The sequence below is a fragment of the Oxyura jamaicensis genome, chromosome 2 (genome assembly GCF_011077185.1).
Source record: "Oxyura jamaicensis isolate SHBP4307 breed ruddy duck chromosome 2, BPBGC_Ojam_1.0, whole genome shotgun sequence".
NCBI lineage: Eukaryota > Metazoa > Chordata > Aves > Anseriformes > Anatidae > Oxyura > Oxyura jamaicensis.
In genome coordinates, this window is record NC_048894.1 from 95537290 (window position 1) to 95564754 (window position 27465).

General features: G+C 37.1%; 1 protein-coding gene across 5 annotated transcripts in view; it reads right to left on the minus strand.

The window, feature by feature from the left end:
- The window catches only part of INVS (inversin), a 95082-nt gene that overhangs the window by 31097 nt on the left and 36520 nt on the right, over positions 1 to 27465 (minus strand). For 4 of the 5 annotated variants that reach the window (XM_035319869.1, XM_035319868.1, XM_035319870.1 and 1 more), the window contains 5 exons: positions 24107 to 24274; positions 18192 to 18372; positions 10070 to 10179; positions 5494 to 5665; positions 826 to 981 (listed from right to left, as the gene is read on the minus strand). In XM_035319869.1, the coding sequence (XP_035175760.1) occupies positions 826 to 981; positions 5494 to 5665; positions 10070 to 10179; positions 18192 to 18372; positions 24107 to 24274 (787 nt within the window). Of the gene's footprint in view, positions 1 to 825; positions 982 to 5493; positions 5666 to 10069; positions 10180 to 18191; positions 18373 to 19373; positions 19619 to 24106; positions 24275 to 27465 lie in introns of those variants that run through there. The other variant, XM_035319873.1, reaches the window with a different exon arrangement.

Below are 27465 nucleotides of genomic sequence, written 5' to 3' on the forward strand. Positions count from 1 at the left end.
GGTTGGAGGAAGAGCTCAACAGGAAGTTGAAGTAAGCGCAGGAGTTAACAAAGGAAACCAAACTTTTAAGAAAAGTTGTTTGACAGAAAACTTGTGATTTGTTAGTCTGCGTACTTCACCTGACAATAAATGGGATACTACCTCCAGTAGGAGGGAGACTGCTTCCAGCCTACCTTAAATTGTTCTGTGAGGTTAAAATGAAAGAATTTTGCATCTAAGATCCCACTGTTCTTTCACCTAATTTTGTACAGTTCAGCAGAGCTTTTACAATTATCTAAAACTGTGTGCACTGTTAAGTCTCGTTTCTGTTTACAGCTAAAATACTGTTTATAAAACCCAATCATGGGAAAATATTAATGATTTAGGGTTTTTAATAACTACTGTAATTAAAAATAAGCATTCATTTAAATAGTCAGAAAGTTTTCAAAGACAACTAAAAGTGATGTCTCACATAGAGAAAGCTTTATGTGGTCTTATTTATTGAAAGAAAAAAGAAAAAGAAAAACAACACCAAAACAATGACTTGTCAGGGGAGGATGTGGTTGAGAGACTAGAATGTACTTGAACAGGCTTGAACAAACAAAAAAAACTGTGGAAAGAACTAGCCTTGTTTTGAAAGTTTAGATTTAACTCTTCCAGCCATTTTGCACATTGCTCTGAAAATGTCTTGCATTTACTAATACTGTTTCACAAAGCATACTTACAAATACCTTCTTTAGAGGAGTAATTTTCTACCCCAATTCTTGCTCAGCAACACAATTAATTTCATAGACATAAAGGAGCATCAAAATTCTGAACAAGTTTGTAAATTTTTTAACAGCTGACCTTTAATGAGTGTTTGTATCACTTCTTTGTGCCCCATCTCACAGGCTCGGAAAAGTGGAGTGTGTTTCATGACATCCAAAGCATCCACCTGTGCGTTATGTTCCAACAGCAACTTCACTGTGCTGACATGGCCAGAAAGTGCAGCAGCATGTAACGCTGAAAGAATAAAGCAGTAAGAAAATGAAATCACCATACTGTGAGCTGTGGAGGTTCGCAATTAGAATGGTCAAATTAAAAATAACTTTGATTATTTTGGTGGAAGAAGCTGCTTGTCATCTGTAAGAAACTGAAGAATCCTAACAAGTGACAGGCAATCACGATCTACGTTTCCTTGTCATACAAGCAATGGAGCACAATACAGCAACAAAACTGAGTTATACTGATCACTTGTGGAAGTTTACCAGCTTTTCCTTAAAAATTTAAGAGATCATATGATCTAGTTTTGCCTCTGTTTCATGGCATTTATTGCATCACCCCAATGGACATGATATTGCCCATTTCAAAAGAAAAAAAGCTTTCATTATTTCTTCAACATGTTCTTGAAAGTGACATTTTTTCTTTCAAACAAGCAAAGCTGTCTCAATTAAAACTAACTCCAGATAACAACCTAGCTGTTCATCCCCCTGCTTTTTTTCAGAATTACTTGAGGAAAATTTTACACAAAATCATGTAGAAAGCCATTACATCTCAAACAGTATCTGCAACTCTTTGCTTCCTTCAGGAAGGAGAAGACATTGGACAAACCAGATGCTGTATTTCCTCTCACCCTTACAGTTTATTAAGTTCAGTTGTATAAAAACTATGCTAGTTGATTTTGCAGAGTCCCATCCTGCTGGCACTGTCACCTGCAGTGGAGGAAAATGCTGAAATGCCGGTACAACCAGTTCAGGGTTCTTTCTCAGAGAAAGGCAAACTACAAATAGCAAGGAGATTTCCAGCAAATGGAGGACATATATTGCTGATCTCACTTATGAATTGATTTCAAAAGGCTTTGGATTAATTCCTATAGTCAGCAATTGAATAAGATAATCCAGAGGTACACTGCCTTACATCTAAATTATTTCATAGATGACAAAATACAAGATAGAATGAAAATGCAAAAATGTGCAATTCATAAATTGCACATCATTTTGTGCAGTGCATTCTTATTTCCCTGTGAAATTTCACAAATACTCGAAGTTGGTGAGAATTCAATCTGCTCAAACAAGCACGATGCGGGGTTGTAAACAGTACCTACATGTTTCTACTTGTTTAATATTAAAACAGGCAGGGTCAGGATCCAGCAGAGGCATTACGGAAAGGCACACCACGAAGGCCAGCGTCAGAAGGAATTGCTTCTTGAACCTTAGCCAGACTATCAAACTGTCAGGCTTTTTGTATTTGCCTGCCACTGTTTGCCACTGATGCTGCTTCACACAGCTTATGAAACAGCAGCCTGGCATAACCTGTTACACAGATGCTAAAACATGCAGGTTGCTCAGAATGACAGTGAAGCAAATCTAGTAGGACTGCACTGCCTTAAAACACAGATTCTCAAAGTCAGTGGTAGGAACTGGAGTTGTGGTACAGATAAATGAGGCACTTCCTACAGGAAATGGGGTCACGGCCTGAGACAATATGAGTTGTGCTGCCTTAATAATGGAAATCCTGCCATTAGGATGATACTAATGTTCAAAAAAAAAAGGACATGGGGGCATTCATCACACTCCTGAAAAATATCTGCAAGCTCTTCACTAGCTAGGCGAGTGGGTGGCTATAAGTAGAAAATTGACAGGAATGAGATCCCCGCTGCTTCGTACAATTTGGATGGGCCTGGTTTTCATGTCCTGACCTCACCGTAAACTTTAGGTTCTGGTTTTTGTACTGCACTTCTTATGAAACCGAAGGCAGTAAAGCACTCAATCAGATGACACATGGGGTGTGTATAACAATACAATAGAAAAAGAGCTGCTGTGTCAGCTTGGCCGGTCCTTCCCCTCGATCACTCATTCTGACGCAGGCATCTCGTTTCGCACTTTGTGCTCAATATTTTCTTGTAAGCCAAATTTTCTGTGATGGAGTCACGGTGACTGAAGAGATTCCTCGGCCAGCTGCTCACAATAGGACCTTTGTTGGGCCGACAGACAGAGCTCTCACCATTGTACGCAGTGACGGCAGAGCTATAAAGCTGCCCCTGTAATGCTCCTGCAGCGCTGCTCTCTGAGAACAGTGAGATTCCTTTCCCTTGGTGTCATTCTCCTACACAATAAGGAGAGCCTTGCTGCTCTCTCGAAGCTCAGAGCTGAATGGAGAGCTTGCTCTTTTGAAGTGAAAGCAGAAAGCTACGTTAACGCAGCAATATAACTGGGCCTGGGCACAAAAGTCAGCAAAACACAAACTTGAACTCTCCTCAGCAACTGTATCCCGGGCACAGGGGTATGCCCACTATTTTCTATTACTACATGGTTTCCTGTTAGAATACAACGTTCCTTTGCCCTCACCAAAACTTGGGGAGGATTCGGAATCTTCAGAAAAAATCAGGTCTGCATTCGGAAGGTGATTTAGCCCTGGGCTTCCTTGTAGGTTTACAGCTCGCTACAATAAAGTTCGTGCTACCGCACATATTTGCACAATGGTGAAATTCAGATTGCTCGATAGCAAGCAAAGAATGGCACGGCTCTGAACTTTAAGACTAGCAGTGGGCTCTGCACAACGGCAGTTTTGAGTAAATGGAAAATCCATTAGTTTCCTTGGATTAAAAACCCAACAACAAAATCAAGATTAGAAAGTGATTACACATCACTGCTACAAAAGGTGTAAGACTCGAGGATAATACAACAATCCACCTGAGTTATTCAAGCATGAAATCCACAACTGAGTAATTTCAGCAGCACAGTCTCTGAGTAGTGTCTGCAAAGAGCAAGCCCCTTTATAAGGAGGTTTTACACAGCGACTACAACATTACTGCTCTTTAAGGTCCAAAGTACTGTGAGGCATTTAAAAGAGACCTGTCACGAAGGAGCGAAACCAGGCGGGACTAATAAAAGATGAAACAAAAATAAAATGGTAGACTGAGATTTTAGAGATATTATCTGTCACCCTTTTTAAGACAAAAATTACAACCCAACACAACTTGAGAAGAGTGATCTTCGGTGTGCTAGTTTGTAAGGAAAGCAAGAATTCAGATTTTTAAATAGAATAATAACTGTATTTTACAGTGTAAAGAGCACCCTAAAGCCAAAGGAGGTAAACGTTTCAAATTGCAAGTAATATTCTTACTTGCTGTTTTTCAAATGCTGAACCACACAGCTCTGACATGGCACTTATTTACAATTTTATGTAATTCAGTAATAGAAACTGTAAGTGTGATCTGAAAAGAGAAAAGCTGTTAAGCTTGTTTTTTTTTTTTTTTTTCTTGCTCAGGATACATTGTCACTGCAAGTTCTCTAAACCTTGGCACGCAGCTTGGTCTGGTTTGTGTGTGGAGCCAAGATAATGCCACCTGAGTTCACTTTAAAACAAAGATGTTAACATTCATTTAAACAAATATTACAACATATTATTGTTTCTTCTGGTTGCACATTTAGAATGTAGTTTTCTTTTTAGGAGAAACACTGTCTGCCCAGGAAAGCATCTTCCACTATATTATTCACAAGCATGTGCTCTATCAGTGTGGCTAACATTTTAGTAGTTCTTATGCATAAGTATACATTTTTGTACTTAACTTCTAAATTTGTGACCTGGATGTGACTGGTACAGAGCAGATCATGAGTCCTCTCACACAGGTTACTCCTACAGGCTGCTGCTACCAGTTTATGCCCAATATACCCACACTCCTCTTTTTTTTTCTTTTTTTTTCCTCTATTCAGATGTCATCAGCACACTACATGGCTCCACTACTTCTACTTTCATTTCCAACATTGTTGAAAATACATATCCCTCAACACCCGTATCCCCATCAGAACTGTTATTCTGTTTTTTGTTGAACGTAATACATAGATACAATATTTCTACCATTTTTTTTTCCTTAAAATAGATAAATTTACACTTGCTATTGGAAATTTGGAATTTCATGACTTGTGTGTTTCAATTCTGAACCACTGTGTTGTACACTTATCTTTTGCTTTGGGCTGACAATAGTGTGATAAACTGGGGCATTATCAAGTTTAACCTCTTGATTGGACAAAAGAAGTGCAATAGCTCTCCTTATTACGCTATCTCTACACACAGCTATGTGTACTTAATGATTTTCATGATGATAGTGCAGCCTCTTCACTGGTTAGTTTGTTGTATATTGCTTCAAGGTTAACAATGACCAAGAAACAGAGGTTTTTAACAGGCATTTTCAGGGAGGGCTTTTTATGTAATTACATTTCATTTTACTCTTCAAAATACAAAATAGCTCTTCCTTTCCCATGATTAGAGATCTACTAAATAGCAACACAACAATACATTTCCTCTTCTTGCTGTGTTTTAAATGAACTCGTCCAATCTGCACAGACACAATTTGTTTCCTTCCCACAGTAATGCAAGGACGTAACTCACATATGTAATTAAACTGATGCAGAAACATTTTGAGGATTAAGCAATATAACTAGGAAAAGATTCCTATAGATGCTAACAACGTTATTTGGTGGAAATCACACTAACTGGAAACATCCAGTGGCTCGTTACTGAAAGGCATCTTACCTGTGCCAGCATATTTGTCTGTCATATTGATATCAATATCCAGTTTCAAATTCAGCATAGTCCTAATGACGTCGTCACTGCCTTTCCCAGCTGCCCACATGAAGGATGTTCTTCCCTCAAGATCTGAGTCATCTTTTACAGAAGGATGTTTCAAAAATACTTCAACTGTTTCCTGAAAAGACATACTATTGAAATTAACATTAAAAGGAATCTGTAACAACAAGAAACTATTGTGTCTCATTTGGCTGTTTATGAAGCAAATCAAAAGCTTCCTTTTTCCTTTTTATGTTTATATAGGCTAATAGATCAACAGAAGCATTTTCCACTACACCCTTTTCCTCTTCAACACTCAAAGCCACATCTTTAACTGTGAGTTTAACACTGTCATTCATTTTATATTCTTTTCTTTTTAGTGTCAAATATCATGTGTGCATCATAAGGAAGTGAGAGACACTGCTGTCATTGTGAAGAAAGCTATGGGAAACGGGAAAAATATTATTGGCTTATCACAATACTACTGTAATGTTACGATGCTAAAATAATTTTCCTTCAGAATACTTCTCTGCCATATTTTTTTTTGCTTTAAACCTGAATATGACTACACGTGCAAATACTTAACTCTCAAAATCTGACCATTCAAAGAAAAACAAACAAACAAAAAACAGCAAAACAAAACTGGACTTTAGGAGAAATACAGACATTTCCTAATATTCAATTATATTACGTTTCTAATTACTGAAATGTTGCAAGTAAAAAAAATTAAGAAATTCTTTACACTTGTGACCACTTGAGACTTTCCAATATAGATGTCAGAATAAAATATCTCTTTAAATTAAAGAGATTGATTTTAGTAATTATTTCTTCAAATGCTGTCTTTGTGTTAAGCTCTCAGCAAACAAATCTACCTTCTTAACCTTCTGCTAAATTCTTACTAAGCCTCATAGTACACTAAGGATGAGGAAATCACTGCTGGAAGAAAAAGAACTGGGGGAAGGTTTTTCCTTTTCTATCTAACGGCTTACAAATGCTGTGTATCTAACAGGTGGTAAACACCTATTAATAGTCAGTGATGAGTAAAGTCTGAAAAAAGTAAGATTTATCATTTTATTAGATTTTATTTTTATTTTTAATTTTAGTGTTAGCACTATTTTATCCTTTCCCTCTTGTGACCACGAAAGAGCTCCATAACTGCCCTGTGTAGGATGAGAATTCCTTGGCTACAATAAAGCCCTGGCTCAAATGCTTAAGCTAGAATCATGAAGGTGTTTAAGAGGCTAAGTCCAACTGACCAGTGGAATTATTTTAGTTAGTATTTATAATTTCATCTCTCTAAAGAAATAAGAAATTTCTCCTTTATGTTAATGTGACCTAAGATCCTAACATCTTTGTGAATTTGGGTCTATATCTCAACTACCAGTTTATCGTAAAAAGGTCCAGCCAGAAATAATGAGGAATGTAATCATTAAGCCTTCCACACAAAACAGCATGGGTTTATAGCTTTGTGTGCTCACACTGACTGCTACACCTCAGATACAATCGGCGACTCATTAGGCTAACAACTCAGCACCCTACCCGAACCCTGCACTGCTTGATATCCTGCAAAGTGAAAAGCTGTAAGAAGGCTGGACCTTTTCAATACTAAGGCACACATTCTACAAGCATAAATAAGTAATATGATTTTTCCATTAAGTTTCAGCAAATCAACCTTTCTTTTAACTACGCTTTTTTTTTTCCTAGAATTTTTAATGGGAAAAAGTGGAAGAAAATCCCATACTGTTGTAAGAGTTATGTTCCAAACTGAAGTTATCACAGCTTGAAAACCAAAATGGAATGAAATTAGAACAGGATTGTCAAGAAATCAGAAAAGAAAAATATTAAATAATTTTAATTCTACATGTATTTTGTCATGAAAAATCACGTTTTGTCTCTGTTAAAAATGTGGAGAAAACAGAATAAAAACCATCAAAGCTGAAAAACAACAGTAAAGGAGAGAAGTAAGCCCGGATTGTTTCATCCTGTTCTATCAAGGAACTGAGAATTGCTAAACATTCAAAAATAAGACATAGGTAACCACATTTCAGTTAGTGGGTAAGTCTACACAAGTAGGTGAAAGTTAAATACATTGTCTTCGATATCTCCATAAAAATAATAAAAATAAATCTCGTCCTGCATTCTGCATACTAAGATCAATACTGTTAGAGTACCTGCCTTCACACATGAAATTCAGAAACTAAAAAAGGAGGTCAATTTGGATCTTCTGTGGGATGCAAAGGATGTGTAACCTCTGAGCAGCCTATCTGGGTGGTTATGTAGGGAAACTTTTCTTCTTATAGCTATTTCTTCTATAATAATTGGGGATAAGTTAGTCGAGAGAATAAATGCTTCACCTAAATGAATTGTCAGCTAAGTCTCTTCAGTTTTTAAAAAATGGACTAAAAGGTCATAGAGTGAGTACATAACCTGAGGAAAAACAACAAAGAAGAAGATACTGAGTTCAGTAAAACTGAGAGCAACCAAAATATTTACAATAAACAGAGATCAAACTTTCTTCTTCTTGTTATGGACAAAGAAGCACCTTATTTTAATGGAGAGAAAAACCACGCCTATCCAAACTTTGGCAGTTTGAACAGAATAACATGGCTCTCAAACCATAAATATATGAATGCTACTGCCAAAACAAACAGGAATGTGTCTCCACTCAGTTGTTTGACCATGTATATGGAATGCAGTGGTGGGAATTACTCTAGGATTTTTATGTAATAGGAAAAAAAAAAAATGAGAGAGAGAAGCTCCAGACAATTGAGGCATGCATCAACATTTGTGCTTGGATCATGTCTTCAGCCAGCAGAGGCTTGTATATCTGTGTGAGACTCTCCTGTTTCATTCTTCATGTAAGACGGGAAACAGTAAATTCATTGTAAGTACACAAGATTACAGAAGAATGTCTGATTCCATCACCTATTCTGCTTCCCCATAAAAGCTGAAAGATATCATAATTTGGCTGGCTGGTGGGATCAAAAGGCAGTAACATAATGAAAATGTTTCACACAACTAAATCAAGCCCAAAGAAATAAAGCCAGTATGAAAAAATATTTTGTAGGAATGTATCAATACAGAAAATAAGTAAGTAAATAAAAAGATAAAAGCACACAGGGATAATCACTAAGTTGTAAAAAAAAAAAAAAAACACCATTCTGTCGTTCCCAGTTTAAGAGTCTGATTCTAAGAGTCTGATTCAGACTAGAGAGAAAGGCTTTTACAGTATAAATATTTTAGATACGTGAGTCAGACCCAAACTGTACATACCACATCATAATAATGGACAATAGTCAGCATCACTAAAACATTCTGTGAAAATGTATAAATTACAAATGAGATAGATATTCTCCAATGAAAGTCTAAATTAAAAAACAAAACAAAACAACACAACTCTGTATGTTTTTACTTAGACCACCTTCAAAAAGAAGAAAAAAAAAAGCCACGTTGGTTTCACAAGGCCTGACAGCTGTGGTATTAACACACATTGGTCAGCTGCCTCTTGCAGTAGTTCTTCTGAAAACCATTCAGTATACAAAGATAGTAAAAATTTACTTGTTTTATGAAAAACAACGTTGGTGGCAAGAAAGACCAAAATTAGTACCCCTGTTAAGAAAATGGTTCAATATAAACTATCTAACTACATTAATTAGGCACTAGAAAACTATTTATTTTTGTAATGGGAGATTATGAATAATACAACTAAAGAAAACTTAGACTGGAGCTGTTAACTTACTATGCATAGCATAATCCCACTATGAGTGACAGCTCGTTGTAAATTGAGCCTTCCTAGCTTCCAGTGCTTAAGAACTACTTCTACAACACCCATGACCAGCAGTTGTTAAACTCCTGGCTTTTTTTTTTTTTTTTTTTTTTTTTTTTACTTAGCTCTACCATATCTGATATTGCTCTGGACAAAAAATACATATTCTACCAAATATGAGAATTGGGCTGCCTAAGACACCACTTTTCTTTTCTTTTTAGTCTTTTTTTTTTTTGTCTAAACACTGAACTTTTAAAAATACGGTGATCGTGAGGAATCGTGACAAAAGTTGTTGCTCTTTACCCATGCTTTATGAGACAACAGCTATGTTTATAATAGCAAATATTAATTAGTTAATCACTCTTTTGAAGTCAAAGTCTGGTCTGGCTGTTGCTGAAGGCGCTGTGAGAATCCTTGTAGGGGTGATCTTCCTCTAGATACCTTATATCTGTTTGGATTTTGTTGAAATCAGACTTAAAAAGCAAAAGCACTGTATAAGAGTAGATGTCATTCTGCTTTCCATTGAAGTACCGAGGTGAGTATTGCGTGCTCTGATGCAAACATATATATCAAAGGGCCTTTGTTTGTAAAGCATTTTTTTAAATCTATTTTTAATAATTTGAAATTAAACACGTTCATATCATTACTAAGAAAATTCTGAATTAGGCTTGTGTTGACACTATTTATATGACTTTAAAAACAACTCAAATGCTTTGTTACACTGTAAATATTTCAGCAAAATACATTTATTTTACACTCAGGGTATGCGCTACTTACAGCAAAGTTGCTCTGTGCCGCATAATGTAGAGGAGTTGCACCTTGGCTATCAGATGGGATAGTTCCAAACTTATTTCTTTCTAATAAGAGATGGACAATCTGAGCATGACCTGAAAAAAATGTAATGAAAATACATATTTATCAAACCCTGAAGTTAAACACTTTCCTATTTAAAAAAATTAGAAGAAAATGAACAGACTTCAATAAATAATGTTTGTGTTGTAGCCACAGTGGTCTAAACACTAAGAGAATCATAAGACTGGATATTTGTACTGTTAAGCCTGGCATACATCTTATTCACAATAGCATTCCAGTTCCATATTCCGTATCCTCACTTCTAAGGAGTGCCTGCAAATCAGAATGACGAATGACTAGGAATGTGTCCCAGTAAAGATTATATACTTCTTTCAGAAGACAGCATTAGAGCACTTCTTTAAAAAAAGAAGCCAGCATTAGCTGGTCAGAAAAGTGCAATATTAATATTATAATGAATGAGGTAAGTATGTTCAGAAAAAGCTGACGATGATTCAGCTGAGATGCTGCATTTGACTGACAGCCAGTCAGAAGCAGACAAGTCAGCACAGGCTAATAATGATGTCCATTTGTCCATCATCCAAGCATGGATTCTTTATTCAGGTTTTATTCAAACAAAATTTCAAGTGAAAATGTATAGCAGAATATGTAGCACAGTCTACTACCAAGGCGACACACACAGCTCCTTCCATTAAAACAGATTTGAATGTCTTCAGATTAAAATCACAAAACTGGGGAGGATGGGCCAACTTTATATGCAACTCACAGACAGGAAAACAAAGGACCAATATCGTAAATTACCATTAAAATCAACTGATCCTCTCATATGCTTTCTTCTGCAGGCATATTTAGCTCACAGAATATCTTAATAATTTTATATTTTAAAGAAGATACTGTAAGGAAAAATAAATAAATAAAAATACTCTGACTTTATAAGAGTTATCTCCCGGTATCTTGTGTGAAAGCAAAACAGTCTATTTTGCATTATGTTCCTTTTGCACAATTGACATAAATTATGTTAGAATAAATGAAGAAAAAAATAGGTCTACTAGCAGTAGACTACTTAATGAAAACAATGATAGTAAGAGAATGTAGCTGTGTAACAGAAGTAGTATGTACCTTTTCAAAACCTAAGAGATGGAGGGCTAGACAAGCTTTCTTTTGCAGAATAGCACTTTAAGACCTTGTATGTATAGAAGGATCAGAAATGAGAGGAAATAGTCAGCTTGGGTCCAAAAGGATGAATAGCCATTTATTTATTTATTCCTGAAGGACATGGAACCAATAGCTTTAGGGCATACAGGAAAAGTTCTTTTTTCTTTCAGCAATGAAGACAAGCCTGGAAACACAACACATTCTATCTCCTTTTACCAAAAACAACAACCATAAAAAAAAAAAAAAAACAAAACTATAGGCAAGAGACATAATGTTGCTATGTTCTTCCCATCTCAGGACTATTAAACAGGTGCATTGAAATAAGGAGTACAGAAACTTTAAAAAAGTTGTCCAAGCTTTCAGTACACTAATAGAAAAATGGCAACTGAACTCTAATCAGGACAGGAGGTCTACCTAAGTCATCTATGAGAAGAAAGACTTGAGGGGGTTGAAAAAAGTGTTGTACTTGGTGCAACAGTAAATAAACTGGTGCAAAGATGGATCTTACTAGGACATTAATTTTTAGATTTTCCCAGGTAAACACTGAAACTCTATTCTTGAGGTCAAGAACTGTCATTTCTGTAATATTTTTATTTAGAAGAGATGCAACTTGGGTGAGACTTTCATGTACCTTCAAAAAATGAGAAATAACAGGAGCAACAATACCATGAGGTATAGTCACATGCAACCTAGCAACCCATCACCTTTAACAGAATATCTGTGCTGCATCCCCACAATACTAAAACACTCCTACTATTAAGACCACTTAATAACATCATAGACTCGTTGAGATCTATATACAATATGCAGTATGTAACTTTTTTAAAAAGAACCCTAAAAATTAATCTTGAGTTACCAGTAAGAAGTTCCTCATGGGCATATGCCACTTAGAGACCTCATCAAGTTCGCAAACGCTCCGGTGGTCTTGGCATATCTTCCCCCTTTATCCCACATTGATTAGACAATCTATTTTTTTCCAACAGAAAAAAATTCTCTTTTTAAACACAATCGATTTCAAAACACGATAAATATTGCTTCTTGGACAGGAACAAGTGATAATGACTGTTTCTTTGGGGGACTGATCTGAGGACACTTAAAATGTTTCACAATTTCTCTGTGGAAATTTAATATACTAACTTGAATGCAAATGCAAATTTGAGAACTTAAAAACAAGCAATCAAGCAAACATAAACAAACTACATGTATATCGTCACTGGAGTTGCAATAACTTGTTCCACTGAGTAACTTGATTCTTTCATTGGCATTTTTTGTCTGTAGTGTCCCAAAGGATCACAGGGATGAAGTCTGTTAAAAGGGGAGTGAGAATTTTGGAAGATTCTTTCTTTTTAATCAAGCACACAATTTATTTTTTTCTTTCTCCATTGAGCAGAATGGAAACAAGGAGGTCAATTTTCAAACTTGTATTATTTTTGTGCCTGTCTTTTTATGAGGCTCATTTTCCTGTATTTAGACTATTTATATTTAATCAGGTTTTTAGCTATTTTGCAAAGACTCAGTTTTGTAACCTGTAAAACCAAAGAGCACAGAATTCACATATGTAACATCATAATTTACAGAGTATCAGAGTCTCAGGAAAGTAATGTGCACAGAAATAAACTTCACCTGAGTAATCAGGAACAGCATAAAATTGAGGAAAAAATCTAACTGATCATGTTTTGGGGAGGAGTTAAGTAATTTTTGCCATTATTTTTTGCCTTTGCAATAATATTTCCTTTCCCCTCTCATGAGGGCCACCTCATTCGGTGCCTCTTAAAGAGGACACTGGTAGAATTGAGCAAGAATTCCTGCTAAGTCAAGTCAAACTTGATCTTTTTTCTGTTTTTCATAATAACAAATCAGCAAAACTTGGAAGAAAAATAATAATACAGGCAATGATATAAGCCTGAGGACCAGCTGGATGCATAACAGTGTTGCAGAAACAGACCTGGGGTCCTGGTGGACAAGCTGAACAGCAGTGAGCCCTACTGACTGGCAAAGGACAACCACAGCTGCACTGTATTAACAATAGCTTAGCCAACGTGTTGAGGGAAGTTGATTCTTCCCCTCTATTGAGTACTTGTGAGACTGGATCTGGAAGACTTTGCACAGTTTTTGGCCTACCAGGACAAGAAAGACATTGACAAACTGGACTGAGTCCAGTGGAGGACCACCAAGATAGCTAGGAGGTTGAATGGTATGACAGATGAAGGGAAGCCAAGAGAGCTAGGTCAGTTCAATATTAAGAAGAAAAGACTGAGGAAAGATCTCATTCCTGCAGCTATCTAAAGAGAGAACATAGTAAAGATGGAGCAGGCTTTTCTCAAAGGTACACAGTGAAAGGGCAAGTGGCAATGAATGCAAGTTGCAAAAAAGGAAATCCCAGTTCAGTAACTGGGGAAATCTATTTCACCATATATCTCCATGTCTGGAGATACCAAAAACTTGACTGAACCAAGGCCCTAAGGAACTTCAACTAATCAGGCCTACTGTAAGCAGGAGTTTGCTCTGGATGACTTGCTTGTGTGCAGTAAACTGAAGTAGGTAATAGATAAACCGTTTACACAGTAGAAGCTAGACTATGCTTCCAGACTGTCTAGGAACTTCAGGGAGTCTGCTTCTGAGGGGGAAAGAGATTCTAGAAGCTTCTAGAAAACCCCAGCACTGTCTAAGGACCCATCAGCTGTTCAAGGAGTGCTCTGACACTTTGCCAGTCAGACTCTCTGACCCAGCAGACTTCAGATGACTCTTGACTAGTGGGTGTAAAGCACCCATTCAACTAATACTAGGGAGAGACCTCTCTAACAGCCAGGCCTAGGCCTCGGCTCTGAGAAGCAGTAGTTTCCACAGCAATGTGCACAGAAGGGTGAGCAGGTAGGGCTGGAAATTCTGCTGATGGCCACATACAAGTGCTCAACAAAACCAATCATAATTATTACCCCTGCCACACAGTGGACTAGACCCTAACAGAGTTCCAGAGAGATAATGTCTTCGCCTGCAGGGAGAGTCCATTCCTTCTGCCTAAGGCTGGGGCAGCAGAAGACGGTGTCCTTGCCTACAGATGGGATTTAGTTGAGAATCTCTGTCACCACATTAAGGAGTTGTGGGAGGAAGGTACTGCTCTCTCCACACCAACCAGAGGACCACACAGATATACGGGCCATTTGTGAACTAGCGAAAACTGGTTAGGGATGTGATATTCAGTAGTAGTGTTAGCTGTGGTGGACATGAAATTGTGGAGTTCAAGATCCTGAGGGAAATGAGGGAAGACAGTAGTGCATTACATATCCCAGACTTCAAGCAAGCAGGTTTCAGTTTATGAAGTAAACCGGTAGCTGGGAAGCCATATAGGCAGCTGTGAAGAGAAAAGAAGCTCACAAATGTTGTCAAGTATCTAAAGACAGCTTCCTCCATGCTCTAGAATAGTACTTCCCAATATTTAAGAAAACAAAAAGACACATCCTAAGACTAATTTTGGATAAGCATGGAAGCTGTGACAGAAATCAGATGCAAAAAGGCTATACTAGAGGTGGAAGCAGTGACAGGCTACTAAGGAGTAGCTTAAAAACATCACTTGGGCACATATGGATAGCATCAGGACAAAACTAAACTGGAGTTGAGACTGGGAAGGGATATCCCAGCCAAGGAGCTGAGCTTCTGCCTCTACACAGATAGTAAGAGGATAAGCAAGGAAAATATGGGTCTGTTGTTAATGGTGTGGGTGATTTAGTGAGAGCAGACACAGATGAGGTGGAGGTACTCAAGGCCTTCCTTCCTCAGTCTTCCCCAAGAAGGTCTCCTAGGACTCTCTGATTAGAGAATGGATCAAGGTCATACCTGACCAATCAGATTGCCTTTGATGGTAAAAGAACTAGATTTATGAAAGGAGGGAGATCAGCAGATGTTACTTACCTTGACTTTAGCAAGGCATTTTAACAGTATCTCCCACAGTACTTGTGCATCCAAGTTAGGGCATTACAATCTGGGAGCATGGATCACCAGGTGGGTATAATGCTGGTTGGATGGAGCTCAGAGGACAGTGGTTAATGGTTTGTACTATGCCTGAATACCTGTAACAATAAACTATCCCAAGGATCTTTCCCATGATCTGTTCTGCTGAACATCTTTATCAGTGACCTGGATGGAGCAGGTGACTGACTACAATCTTAGAAAGCTTGCAGATGACACCAAACTGCAAGTATCAGTTGATATATTCAAGGGCAAGGCTGCCATCAAGAGACAACGTGACAGGCTGAAGGACTGGGCCAACAGAAACCTTGTGAAATTCAGCAAGGACAAATGAAAAGCCCTGCACTTTACATCAGGTAAACAACTCTGCAGAAAAAGACCTGGCAGACAGCAAGTCGGATGTACGCAAGCAGCACTGTCCTAGTAGCAAAGAAAGCTAACAGTATTCTGGGTTACATTAGCAGGAGCACACCCAGAGGCAAGAGATTATCCCTGCATACTTAGCACTTGTTACAACATACCTACAAAACTGGATCAATTTTTGAGCTTTTCAATACAAGAAATACGCTTGTAAACTGGAGTCGGTTCACCAGAGAGCCAACAAGATGGTAAGGGGTCTGAAACAATATTATTATGCCTGTGATTCCACAGTCAATACACACATTAGACATCAGCATTTCAAAGTGCAACAGAAACTGTCAATTGAATCATACTGCAAACAAAGAAAACAATCCCCAAAATCAAGGACTCGGTAACGTGAATGAACATACAGTCTCAGCAAGAATCAGTAGATAGTCAAAAGCTCCTGTAACTTTAATATCCTTAGAATTTGTTCAGAAACTGAAGAGCTTATCCACTGATTCTTTTACCAGTCAAGATTTTTAATGCCTCATTGGAAGAGGAGAGGCTGAAATGAAGCCAGAATAAGTCATTAGGCTCAAGAAATGGGTTATTTGATGTTGACAAATCATAGTTTGACAAGTCTTTTAAGCACTCTGCCATGAGAAAGCCAGTGAACAAAAGATCTTCACAATCACTCCCCAACTCATTACAAAGTACTGTAAAGAATTATACTATTTAAAGGTCTTGTTTTTATAAAAATAATCACATGGATGATTAATCCTGCAGCACTTTGCGTGCTTCTGGCTTCAAATTCTTTCCTGCAATAGCTTGTCTATGAATGATACAGTGAATGAATATCACATGCGATGCTAGCTCTGCAACTTCACCCTGGAATTCATTTTTTAAATTCCAGTCAAAGAAGCCACCCCATCACTGGTTCCACAGTTTTTCTATAAACTCTGCTTTTACCAAGTCCTTTACTGTTGAGAATATATCTTCTCTTGTACATCTTCCTTCTAGTGGCTCACAAAGTCGTTCTTTGTCTATTTCATTATTGAAGAATAATCTAGCAAATACCTTAAGCTGAGACAGTTAGAAACATCTGTAATTTCATTCAGTTGTACCACAAACCTCCCACACTGCATAATTTGCTCTAGGATCTGCTTCTGCAGATCTTCAGCAATGTTTTCTATACTTCTTCCAACAGTATTTGCTGACAAAGGAATGCATTTTAGTTTTTTGCCATATTGTTTTCCACATACTATTTAATCCATTTTTGCCAACGCGGTCAGAACAAGTGTTTCCCCAACGGTATGCGGCTTTTTGTTTTTCACTATTAAGCAACAAACAACAAAAGAGGTTGCCAAAGATTTATCATTTAGTAAAGCAAAGATTTACAATTTTGTAAAGTACTGGATTGTTTATCACATTACTTGAAACACTGTTGAAAAAAATGTAGAGGTTTGTCTTCATGTTCTTGATGCTTAGCTTTTAAATATCTTGCTAATCATGATGGGTTCGTATGGACCATTAGCTAATTTCTCAAGGCACTTCAGGCAAGGTTCATAGTTAACTATAGTGGATGTCAATCCATATTTCAAATGGTCTTATGGATAACTGGTAATTTTGGGGGGTATTATTACCCTCAAAATATTATGTATTATTGTCTTATTGGTAATTTTATAGACTTTGATAAGACCTTGATAAGTCTTAATGATATTATAGTCTTATTGATAACTGGTAATTTTTTGGACAATTTATTGTCAGATTTAATTAGATTCTCATTGTTTTTACCTCAAAAAGTGGCTGAAGAGTCTCAAGAATAAGAGAAGCATCAACTCTGCCATTTTCTGTTCGCTTGTATTGGCATTATCGGTATTACCCACGGTTACTTTGAAGCTATCTTTTAAAGTCACTTGTTTATTTTATGAGTGGTAGTTCAGTAAAAACTAGATAATATAACCTGTAAAACTACTTAACTGGGTACATGCAAACTGCAATGTCTCACAATATGCTGAAAGCAAATGAACAAGTGAGGACACCGCGATCAACCCCTCTGCATTGCGGAGAGCCAACACTTCTATCAGGGCACCTTGCAAGTTATACACAACTGTCTGACATACAGACTAAGGGTGCCAGTGTCAATTCATAGAAAAAATTACTAAGCTTTAATTTTTCTATTTTTTTTCAGATAAAAAATAAATAGAAGTTCTGATATTTTTTTTCATGCACCTGAATGCAGTTTCTTACAGCCTGGGGTATACACATACCTCTTTGGAGGCCCTGCTCTAGAGTACCAGATTTTTTCAGTCCCAGTTTTCCTAAAAAAACGTATTTTTTACCTATGAACATGCAAGAACATCTCACACACTGTAATTGTTACTAAATCATGAATATATATAGCCTCTTGAGAAAATGCATTTTACAGTGCTTTGGAGAATCTGGAGCTAAAGAAAACCAACATTCTGCACACAAACTTCTAATACTGGTCTAGCAGAAACTGAATATTATTGTTCTAAGATATTTGTTAGCATAATGCAATGCCTTAATTAATTAAAAAACAGAGACAAAGATTAAACACCACAATCAATAAATAACTAAACAACTTCAGCATTGTCCAATTTACCAAGTAAGGCTGCCCAGTGAAGAGGAGTTCGAAACAAGTTGTCATAAGATGTCACATTGCAGCCTTCGTAGGAGGTCAAAACATCAACAACTGCCACATTCCCATCAGCAACAGCAAAATGGAGGGGAGTTCGTCCTTCATAGTCTTGCCAGTTAAGCAGAGATTCTGTAGGTGCAGCTTCCTTTAAAAAAAATACAAAATTAAAAAAATACTTAAGATGAAGAGAAAAACTATACACTCTTAACAGATATTTTTGGAGTCTTACAGTAGAGATAAGTCGTCCTTGTTCAGTAGAATATAGTTCCCCAACCAATTTTTTTTATAGCACAAACTATTTTCAAGTATTTCTTCTGGAATTTTATTAAAATACATACACAATTATTGTACAAGATCTGATTTTCAGTACAAACCCTCTGGTATCGTCCATCTCTGCAAGTGACTCCTTACAAAAATACTTAAAAGACAATCCTCAGGCTCTTATGAAAATAACCGGATTTTCTAAGTTGAACATAATATGATTTTTCTCCTAGGACATTCCCCCCCTTTTTTTTACAAGTTAATCTTCCAGCTTTCATTACTATTATATTTCTATCATTTTATAACTACATGACTATCCACCAGAGGTCAAGGTCTCTAGCTAACAGGATAGAAATAAGGGAGAGAGTACTTCTAATGAATGTACGTGCTTGTAACGATCTTAATTTTGAACACACAAGATCTTTAAAAGTATCACGATAAGCCATATGATCATATAACATAGGAATTCATCCTATTTTCTTTAAAAATATGCTAGATTACTTTAATGTAAGGCCCGTAGGTATATAGTTTCATATTATGATGATTTCTTTTCATCAACTTTTTTCTAAACAGATTGTTCTTCCTGCCTTTCTTTCTCAGGCAAATAACAGGTACAAATGAACATCATTTAAGCACTGCAGAGATCTACAATTGGAGAATATGATAAAGCCCCATGAAATATTAGCTGTAAGTCTTGTTTTCCAGGAGAAAAAAAAAAAAAAAAAAAAAAAAGTATCTCTAAAGAAAACAGTAAACCAAACAATAGAAATTCAGGATGCAGGACACCAAGCATCCAGAGCAGAAGTAATATGTCAAAAGAAGAGATTAAATAAACTATAGGGAGCAAGTCTGCTGTTTTATCTGCAGTGATTCAAAACAACTCACTGAAGTCATGTGAATTCTGTGCAAAAGAAAAAAGGAACATAGTCCTGAGATTTTTAAACCATAATGATTTCCAACAGTAGAGTGGGTCTCAAACAGTGATAACCAAGAAAAATGATCATCCTGAAAATACTGTGCCACACCATGCCCCACAATATACTTATGAAACAGAAGGGAGAGACTGATCAGTGCAGCTTGTTACTAAAGTAAAGCAAGTTCCTGATCCTTTTCTCATTAAATTAATTGCAACTTTTCCTATAGTACTATATGAAGTGCACAAAAATGTCATAAAATCACTTGTATTTGCATTATTTGAAATGCAGCATTACATAGAAAATTAACACCTAACACTGAGAATGATAAATCAAGTGGCAAAAAGTCAGGATATGGTTTCTACCCCTATATTAATCTACCAAGTCTGTACCTTCTATATGTTCTGCTTATTAGATTAAACAATAAATACATTTGGAGTCAAAGTTAGTTACATTTCTTAAATGCAATCTGGCTACATTAATACTGCAGTAGTAACCTGATTTGCAGAGCCCTGAGTCTTTGTATCTTGCTGTCTTACTTTCAGAAAATGTCAGCTTCCTAATATTTGATTCATTTTTCTGAAGTTAGACATTTACTAACCTTCTACACTGCATGTAGCCACTATTTATGTTCTCCATTTTACGTATCTAAAAAATTGGATGCCAATTTTAAATCAGTAGCATTAGCCGTGTTTTGGGAGGCAAAACAAAATCACATACTTGAAACATATTGTAGTTCATTACCATATCTAGCCACTAGCACAATAACAGATTTTCTATTAAAAACATAAGAAGTAGATAAATGTGAATCTCTAACTAAAAAGAAAATCAAAGTTGTTACATGCACAAACCAAGTAATCCAATCCATGTACAAAACAGTAATCCAAGCATGAATACCACTGTTCTAATAAGCATTCAAAAGCTTTTATCTGAGCCATTACAGTGAAAAGTGAAGTCTTATGCTCTTCCCTAGCTGTAATACTGCTCAAGAGAAAGCAGTTACTCTGCTTATTTCTTCTCTATTCAAACTGCTCAGCAGGGGGAGTATAGAGCCCACTGCAGGAAAATTAGAAGCAATCTTTGAGAATCACTTAAGAATGACTAAAAATGAATGAAGACATGCACAGTTCTAACTGCACCAGAGAAAAACCTCTGTTTGAACAAAACGGGCAAAAAAAAAAAGAAGAAATCTTCTTTTCTTTACCTATAACTTATTGATGTAAACTAGAAAGCTAATTTTTGAACCTTCCAAAGCACAAGGACATATTAAATGAAAGACTCCTAAAACTCCTGGCTAAAAGCCACAGGTGTTCCACAGAACATACCCCTGTAATCCACAGCATCGCTCTTCCAAAATGATAAGAAATCTTTTATTGATAGAGTCACTATTTACATTCAAGTCTAAAAGTACTCATGTTTTTTGACCTTTTTGGCCACTTAACAAAAATTTTGTAGGCCTCTTTGTGCTCGCATTCAAGAGCATAATTTCTTTGCATTATAAGTGCTTTATCTGTAAAACTAGCCATAACTAAACTGTCACGTTACATTAATATCTAAGCACAATACACAGAAGAAACTGAAGCTACACATTCTTTCTGCAGCAATTAGAACAATGGAATGTAGGCAACAAAGGAAAAGTGTTGTATAAATAAATGTCACGTCTCTTACCATGAAGAATAAACAAAGAGAAGAGAGATAAAACACAGACAGAGTACTAAGCAGTTGCTTCCACCATATTAATGGAACCTTATTCTGTTCTTTTCTCCTTAAATCTTCCCAAGGTTTTTCATGTAACCATGCACTGCTGAATCTGGAAAGGTGGAAAAGGAAGTTGACCATGAGAGGATCTCCAGATTACAGTTTCTCCCTACTTTGCATGTTTATGTCCTAAAAATGTCATTGGTTCCATTTTCACTGTATGTCATGGATTGCAGTATTAGAGGTAACCGACTGTGCATAACTGCCACCCACGCAGATTGAACTTACTTTTTTAGCATTCAGTTCAGCTCTTTTCATAATTGCTTTAATTTTACTATTCCAATGGTCTAAGTACTGTACAAATATGAAACAGAACAACAATCCTTACTAAGAATTTAAAAACAGGGACAACAAATGGATGAACACAGGTGGCAGGGCACAGAAAATCAAGACAATACTTTTCATTATCAGAGACATGGCCTCGATAAAACCAGCAGCTTAACTTTTGTTAAGGTTTTGTAAAGTAGCACTAGGCAATTCTGGGTAGGACACTGGAGAAAAGTATTTTTCTGTGGAATTCTTCCACAATGTTAAAGATAACATGACAGAAACAACAGCATTGCTATTTTTTTATAACTTAGTCAACCGACTAAGACTGCCAATGCAGACTGACCAGCAGCAGACATCAATATCCAACTGCTCTCTGAGCAACAGCACAGAGCTTACAGTGCTCTACGATGAAACCAAAGACAGCTAGTTTGTGTTGGATGTGAAAGAAAATGGAGAGCAACAATAACATTGTCAAAGTCATAGGCCTTTTACACTACTATCACTGCAAGACTGTACTAATGAATTTAGAAATGCCATCATGTAAGTCAAGACACAAGACGACAGAAATTTTAACTGTATGTGTGTGTACATTAGGAACATGCAGGAAGAAAACAGAGTTAACCGGGACATGAAGACTGGGGGAGGAACGAAAACCAAAGACAATGCTTGGGCAATAGATCTAGAGCTGGGTAGTATGATGAAAAATAACTGAGAAAGTAGGGGAGGATTGTGAGCTCTGCTTTAGCTGTGTTGACTTAACACGGCTACGTAGGTACCTATAAAGATAAGTAAGAAAACCGTATCTGTTCAGAGAGATGACAAGATCATACTAAAGATTAGACTTGGAGGCCTCACCAAAAAAAAGGTATTTATACTTAACACCAAGTTCAGTCTACAGATAGATTACCTCGTAACAATGCTTCTGAGTCATCAACTTTAACAGGATATTCTGTAAGCTAAATTACTATTTCATGTCAACTTGTAATATACTGCTCCCATCAATTAGCTTATACAGGTAGAATATAAACAATTCAGCTGATGCACAAAAAAAGACTAGAGAGAAACAAGACTACACTCTCTTAGCCATCAGAGGAGGAAAGAAATAAAAAACAACAACAAAACTTTTTACCATAGTCAGGATTCTCGATTACCTAAAGAGAATCTCTGAGAACACCTTGAGAAAGACGATAAATATTTTTGAACTTTCATAGTGTGCCTGGCTGGGATGCAGCTAACTCTCTTCCTAGCAGTAGACATGGTGCTAGGTTTTGTGTTAGCGACTAAAATAGTGTTGACGACACAGCAGCGTATGGCTCTTACTTACCAGTGCCTGCACAGTGACAAAGCTTTCTCTTTCAGACTCTGCCCAGCCCTGCTCCCTGTCTCCTCCCAGTGAGGAGGATGGGGGTGAGCGAGAGGTTGGGAGGGGACAGCCTGGACAGCTGACCCAAATTCCTTACCATATGACATCATGCTGAGCAATAAAGGCTCAGGGAAAGAAGAAGGAAGGGGGAGATTTCATGGTTATATTGCTTGTTTTCCCAAGCAACTGTAAAGCATGCTGAAAGCCTACTTTCTAGGAGGTGGCTGGCTTCTGCCTGCTGATGGGAAATAGTGAATAAATCCATTTTTTGGCTTTGCTTGAGCATGTAGCTTTTGTTTTCCCTACTAAACTGGCATCACCTGGATCCATGAGTCGTCTTGCCTTCTTCCTATTTTCTCCCCACTTCACAGGAGGGAGTGAGCAAGTGGTTGTGTGAGTGTTTTGTTGGCTGGGGCCAATCCACTGAAACTTCTAAAGACGTTTATCTTGACTATCTAAAGTTTGGAGAAGTCTAAATTTTAATCCAGTGGTCCATATCTGCTTTTAGGCAGATTTAAACAGATACAGAAGTCATTATAATTAGCTTACAACCAACAAGTGTCTAGTTCTGAAAGTCATTTGAAAGACAGCAGTATAGGGAGACTGTTGTAATGAGAGGAAAATGTAACTGAGACTTCTGTATCCTTCCATGTTAGTGAAGCTCAGAGATTTTACAAAGAACAAAAATTGAGGTGGAAATCAAGCTAAGAACATGATATTAATGTACTTATTATGGCATTGTAGGAAATGAAACTAGAAAATCTTCCATCAAGGAAAGATTATTTAATCTGTTCAGAAGAAATATTTGGAAAGTCTCTCAATAAAATGATCAAGGGCTGACTGATGAATGACCAACTGTTTCCTAGAATTCTGACACAAAGACAAGATTTGATATTTCAGCACATTTAACTAGCAATAAACTTTCAAATAATGAAGACAAGACACACAACAGAGAATTCACTGTGCAAGATGTAACTGAGATGAGTAATATGACTTGGGCATTTTAACCAGGAGAACTTGCAATCCCTTCCTCCCTCCCTCCCCCACAAAATAAACAGTTAAACACATCAAGTTAATTAACAGAATATACATAAACCATGGTTTAGAGCAAAGATATTCACCTATAGAACTCAGAAGAAACTCCCATCAATATAGCAAACAAGATGACTTGTTAAAAAATTATCAATATTAGAAAAAGCAAATGATTCAATTTTCAAAGAGCCAGTGGACTCGAATGAAAAATTTCAAGACAGCAAAAATGTTTTTATCGCATTAAGTAATGAATAGCAAAAAGACATAGTAGATTTTCTTACCAGAATACATTTCACTGTGTGAATCGCACTAGGGTCTTTGTTGTTAGCTGCCCAGTGAAGTGGGATTTTTCCTTCAATATCAGGGATTCCAATATTTGAATCATGTTTTATGAGAAGTTTCACATGCTCTGGGTTATTGTAGTAGGCACTCCAATGTAATGCAGTTTGCTGGAACACAATATTCCCAAGTTTTACAAACATGGTGAAAAATAAATACAAGATGAATATTAAAGTTTGTTGGAACATGAAATATGATTTAGTTATATTTTCACAGAATGAAAGAGTATTTGAGGTTGAAAGGGCTAAAAGGAAATGTCTTTATTATTACAAAATGGTTTGTGTAGCCTGATGATTTGTTCTACTAATGATCAACAAATATTAGTAAAGTACAGTTACAACCCAAAGAATGGATGTTCTAAAGTTACAGTTTTGGGGGATGTTGCAGATTCAGTGCAGTCATGGAAGTGCTTCACGATAGGTATGACTGCTTAGAGCAACACTGTCTGTTCACTCCATAGAGATCCTACAATTCTTTAAGTTCTTGTGCATAACACAAATAAACCATAAACCTGCCCCAGATACCTTAAAATTCTGAGCTCAGCTGAATTCCAAAATGTCTGGAAACCAGAGATGGAGGGTTACCAAATGATTAGCACTGATATCACTACACTGAAAAAACACCTCATGTGGGGTAAAGATAACAGTCCTGGTATTTTTCAACTATACAGTAGTCTCTCAATACTGGTTTCTGGTAAGGGACATTCTGTGCAGATAGCAGACATTAATCCCAGGTAAAACCAGCTTTAAACAAAGGTAAATGAGCCATCTTTCATTATATTACAATAAAAAGGGTTAATAGAAAATAAAATACAAGCTTCTAGGGTGAATGACAACTCAGAATCACTGGAGAAGAGGCTTTAAAAGGACCTGAGCTATATGCCCATATAACTATGTGAAGAGTAGATACTCACAGGTCTTTGCTACCGAGGCTTGAATCAGGTCTAAGCCACACCATCTTACATGACACCCACACTGAGAAGTTGTTATGGTTGGGATATTAAGTATTTCTGGTAGCAGACTGTTCTGTATGAGGGTTTCTTGGACTATGGCAAGACAATACTATCCATAGGGCAATAGGTAGCCAGCAGGGCAGTGTCATTGGGTGCAGCAACTTCAGGCCTGGATAAAATATTGGATCTTGGTATTAAGCCATCATGTCGAAGTTAGAATAATCACTGCAAGCAGGTTTCAACCCCAGAAATGCGCCACACAGAACTGCAGTGATTAGTTTGGTCCCTCTTAAATTTAGAAATCTCTTGAAATGATAGGAATTGATGAAAAAGCATATATTTAAGCATAATATAAGATAATAAAAGCATAATAAAAATAAAAGCATAATAAAAGATTACTTTCTACTAGAGGAACAAGGCACTGAATATTGACACTGGACTTGGATTTATCTTAAGCAAAGGTTTTGACATTGTCCTTGATCAATCAGAATTCTATACATTGAGTATTACTGAATCTAATGTATTTTGACCAATGGCAGTCCAATAAAACATCAAAAGGCCATCCATGTTCCTCCTGCTAATACCTGGCTGCCAGTGGCTTTTTACAGGTATTATCAATGTTCTTAATTACATGAGCAAACCCATGTTTTTTTTTAAACAGTGAAATGCTAGTATATTAACAAGTACGTTATTGATCAGACACCTCTCCCAGCTGACACGTAGTAGAGGGTTGTAAGAAGCAGAATGAGTTTTATTTCTCCATCCCTCTTCCCTTACCCTCATCCCAGCAAAATATTACGTGGCACTTTGATTTGAAAACAGAAAAATATCTGCTGCAGGACATTTGTGTCTATGAGTGTGATACCCTGGATTAGCATCCTTGAATTGTGAGATGGAATGTATGAGTTCACTAGCCTATTCTTAATGTCTCTGTAAAGGAGGAAGGCAAAAAGGAGCCTATTCTTTGTGTTTGTTGCTTTAAGCTGTTAGCTTTGTACCATGGTAACATAGTACGATACTGCAACCTTTCAGTCGACTTGGTAGTTCACTGAAAAAGAGCTCATTCTAACGCATAACTAGAAGGGCTGCAAGAAAAGGTCTGAAAACTTGCACTGCATACAATTACATACAGCCTAGCTCCATAAAACACGTTCAAACCATCATAGCCTGTCAGGATTTGAAATGAAAAATTTCTAGCAGTAGAAACTTGTGAAAAGCTAACATATATTATTTCTTAAATGGAGCTGATCAGTATCCCTAGAAACTGACACACACTATGAACACAGAAACTTTTGATTACCAGGAGACCAAAGCAGTCTTTCTTTACTGACTTCTCTCACTTAGAACCTGCTTTTCAGCCAATTGCCCACACATAAATGAAAGACACTCGTTCTCTCTCACGTTCAGGAATTATATTTGACAATCTTGATGCACATAGTTGCAGAAAGGGAAATGAATAAGCTATGTACCCAACGGGGTCAAACTTGTTGGTCTCTGTCCCCAAGAGTGCCTTTCCTCAGCCTGAATTCCATCTTTGCTGCTGTGACTACTCATGACAGCAACTGGAATAAAAGTGCTGTACATTTTGTGGAAAATCTGGCAATGCTTCAACACTGCTTTGCAAATCTGCTGAACAAAAGGCACGGTTCCTAAGCGGTTTTGGCTGGTCTCCAGATACCTTTGTTAATTAATTAATGCAGTCAGGAAGTCAGCATGACCTCTCCAGAACGACTGCTGTAATTATAGCCAGGGTTTCCATGATACATGTTAGAATATCCTGGAAGGCAAACAGCTGATTGCTAGGGCACAGGCTGGTTCAACTCTATTGTCTGGAGGAGACAGGAGATTCAGTTGGTGGAAACTGGGCTTGCAGATGTCTTATCCTGCTTCCTTCATGATAGGATTTCAGGGTTTAAATAGTAACACCACTAGAAAGTCCAGTCCTCTTCACTTACTACGTCCTCTTATGATAGAATGAAAACATACTACATGAGATATGGATGATGACGTCCACTGAGGCCGGTCTTGCCGAACTCGTACGCTGAACAAGAGGTGAACCAAGTACACTTGATCAGGGCACTGACATTTGCGTAAGTGGTAGACCAGTGCCTGGCAGGAAGAGTTTTTACAGGAGTTCCAAGATCACTTACAAACTGTAGGGAGGACACATTTCTTCTGAATGCTTAAAAAGCCACTATCATCAGTAACAGCTGTATCCATGCCTACGTTGTCAATGGTAGTTCCACTTTTTTTTACTGCTTTGTTTTCCATTTGCTGTCTACATTCACAATGTCTAACTTTTTGTTTCCGTATCACTGGGGAAAAAATTGGGCTCAGGAAACACCTGTA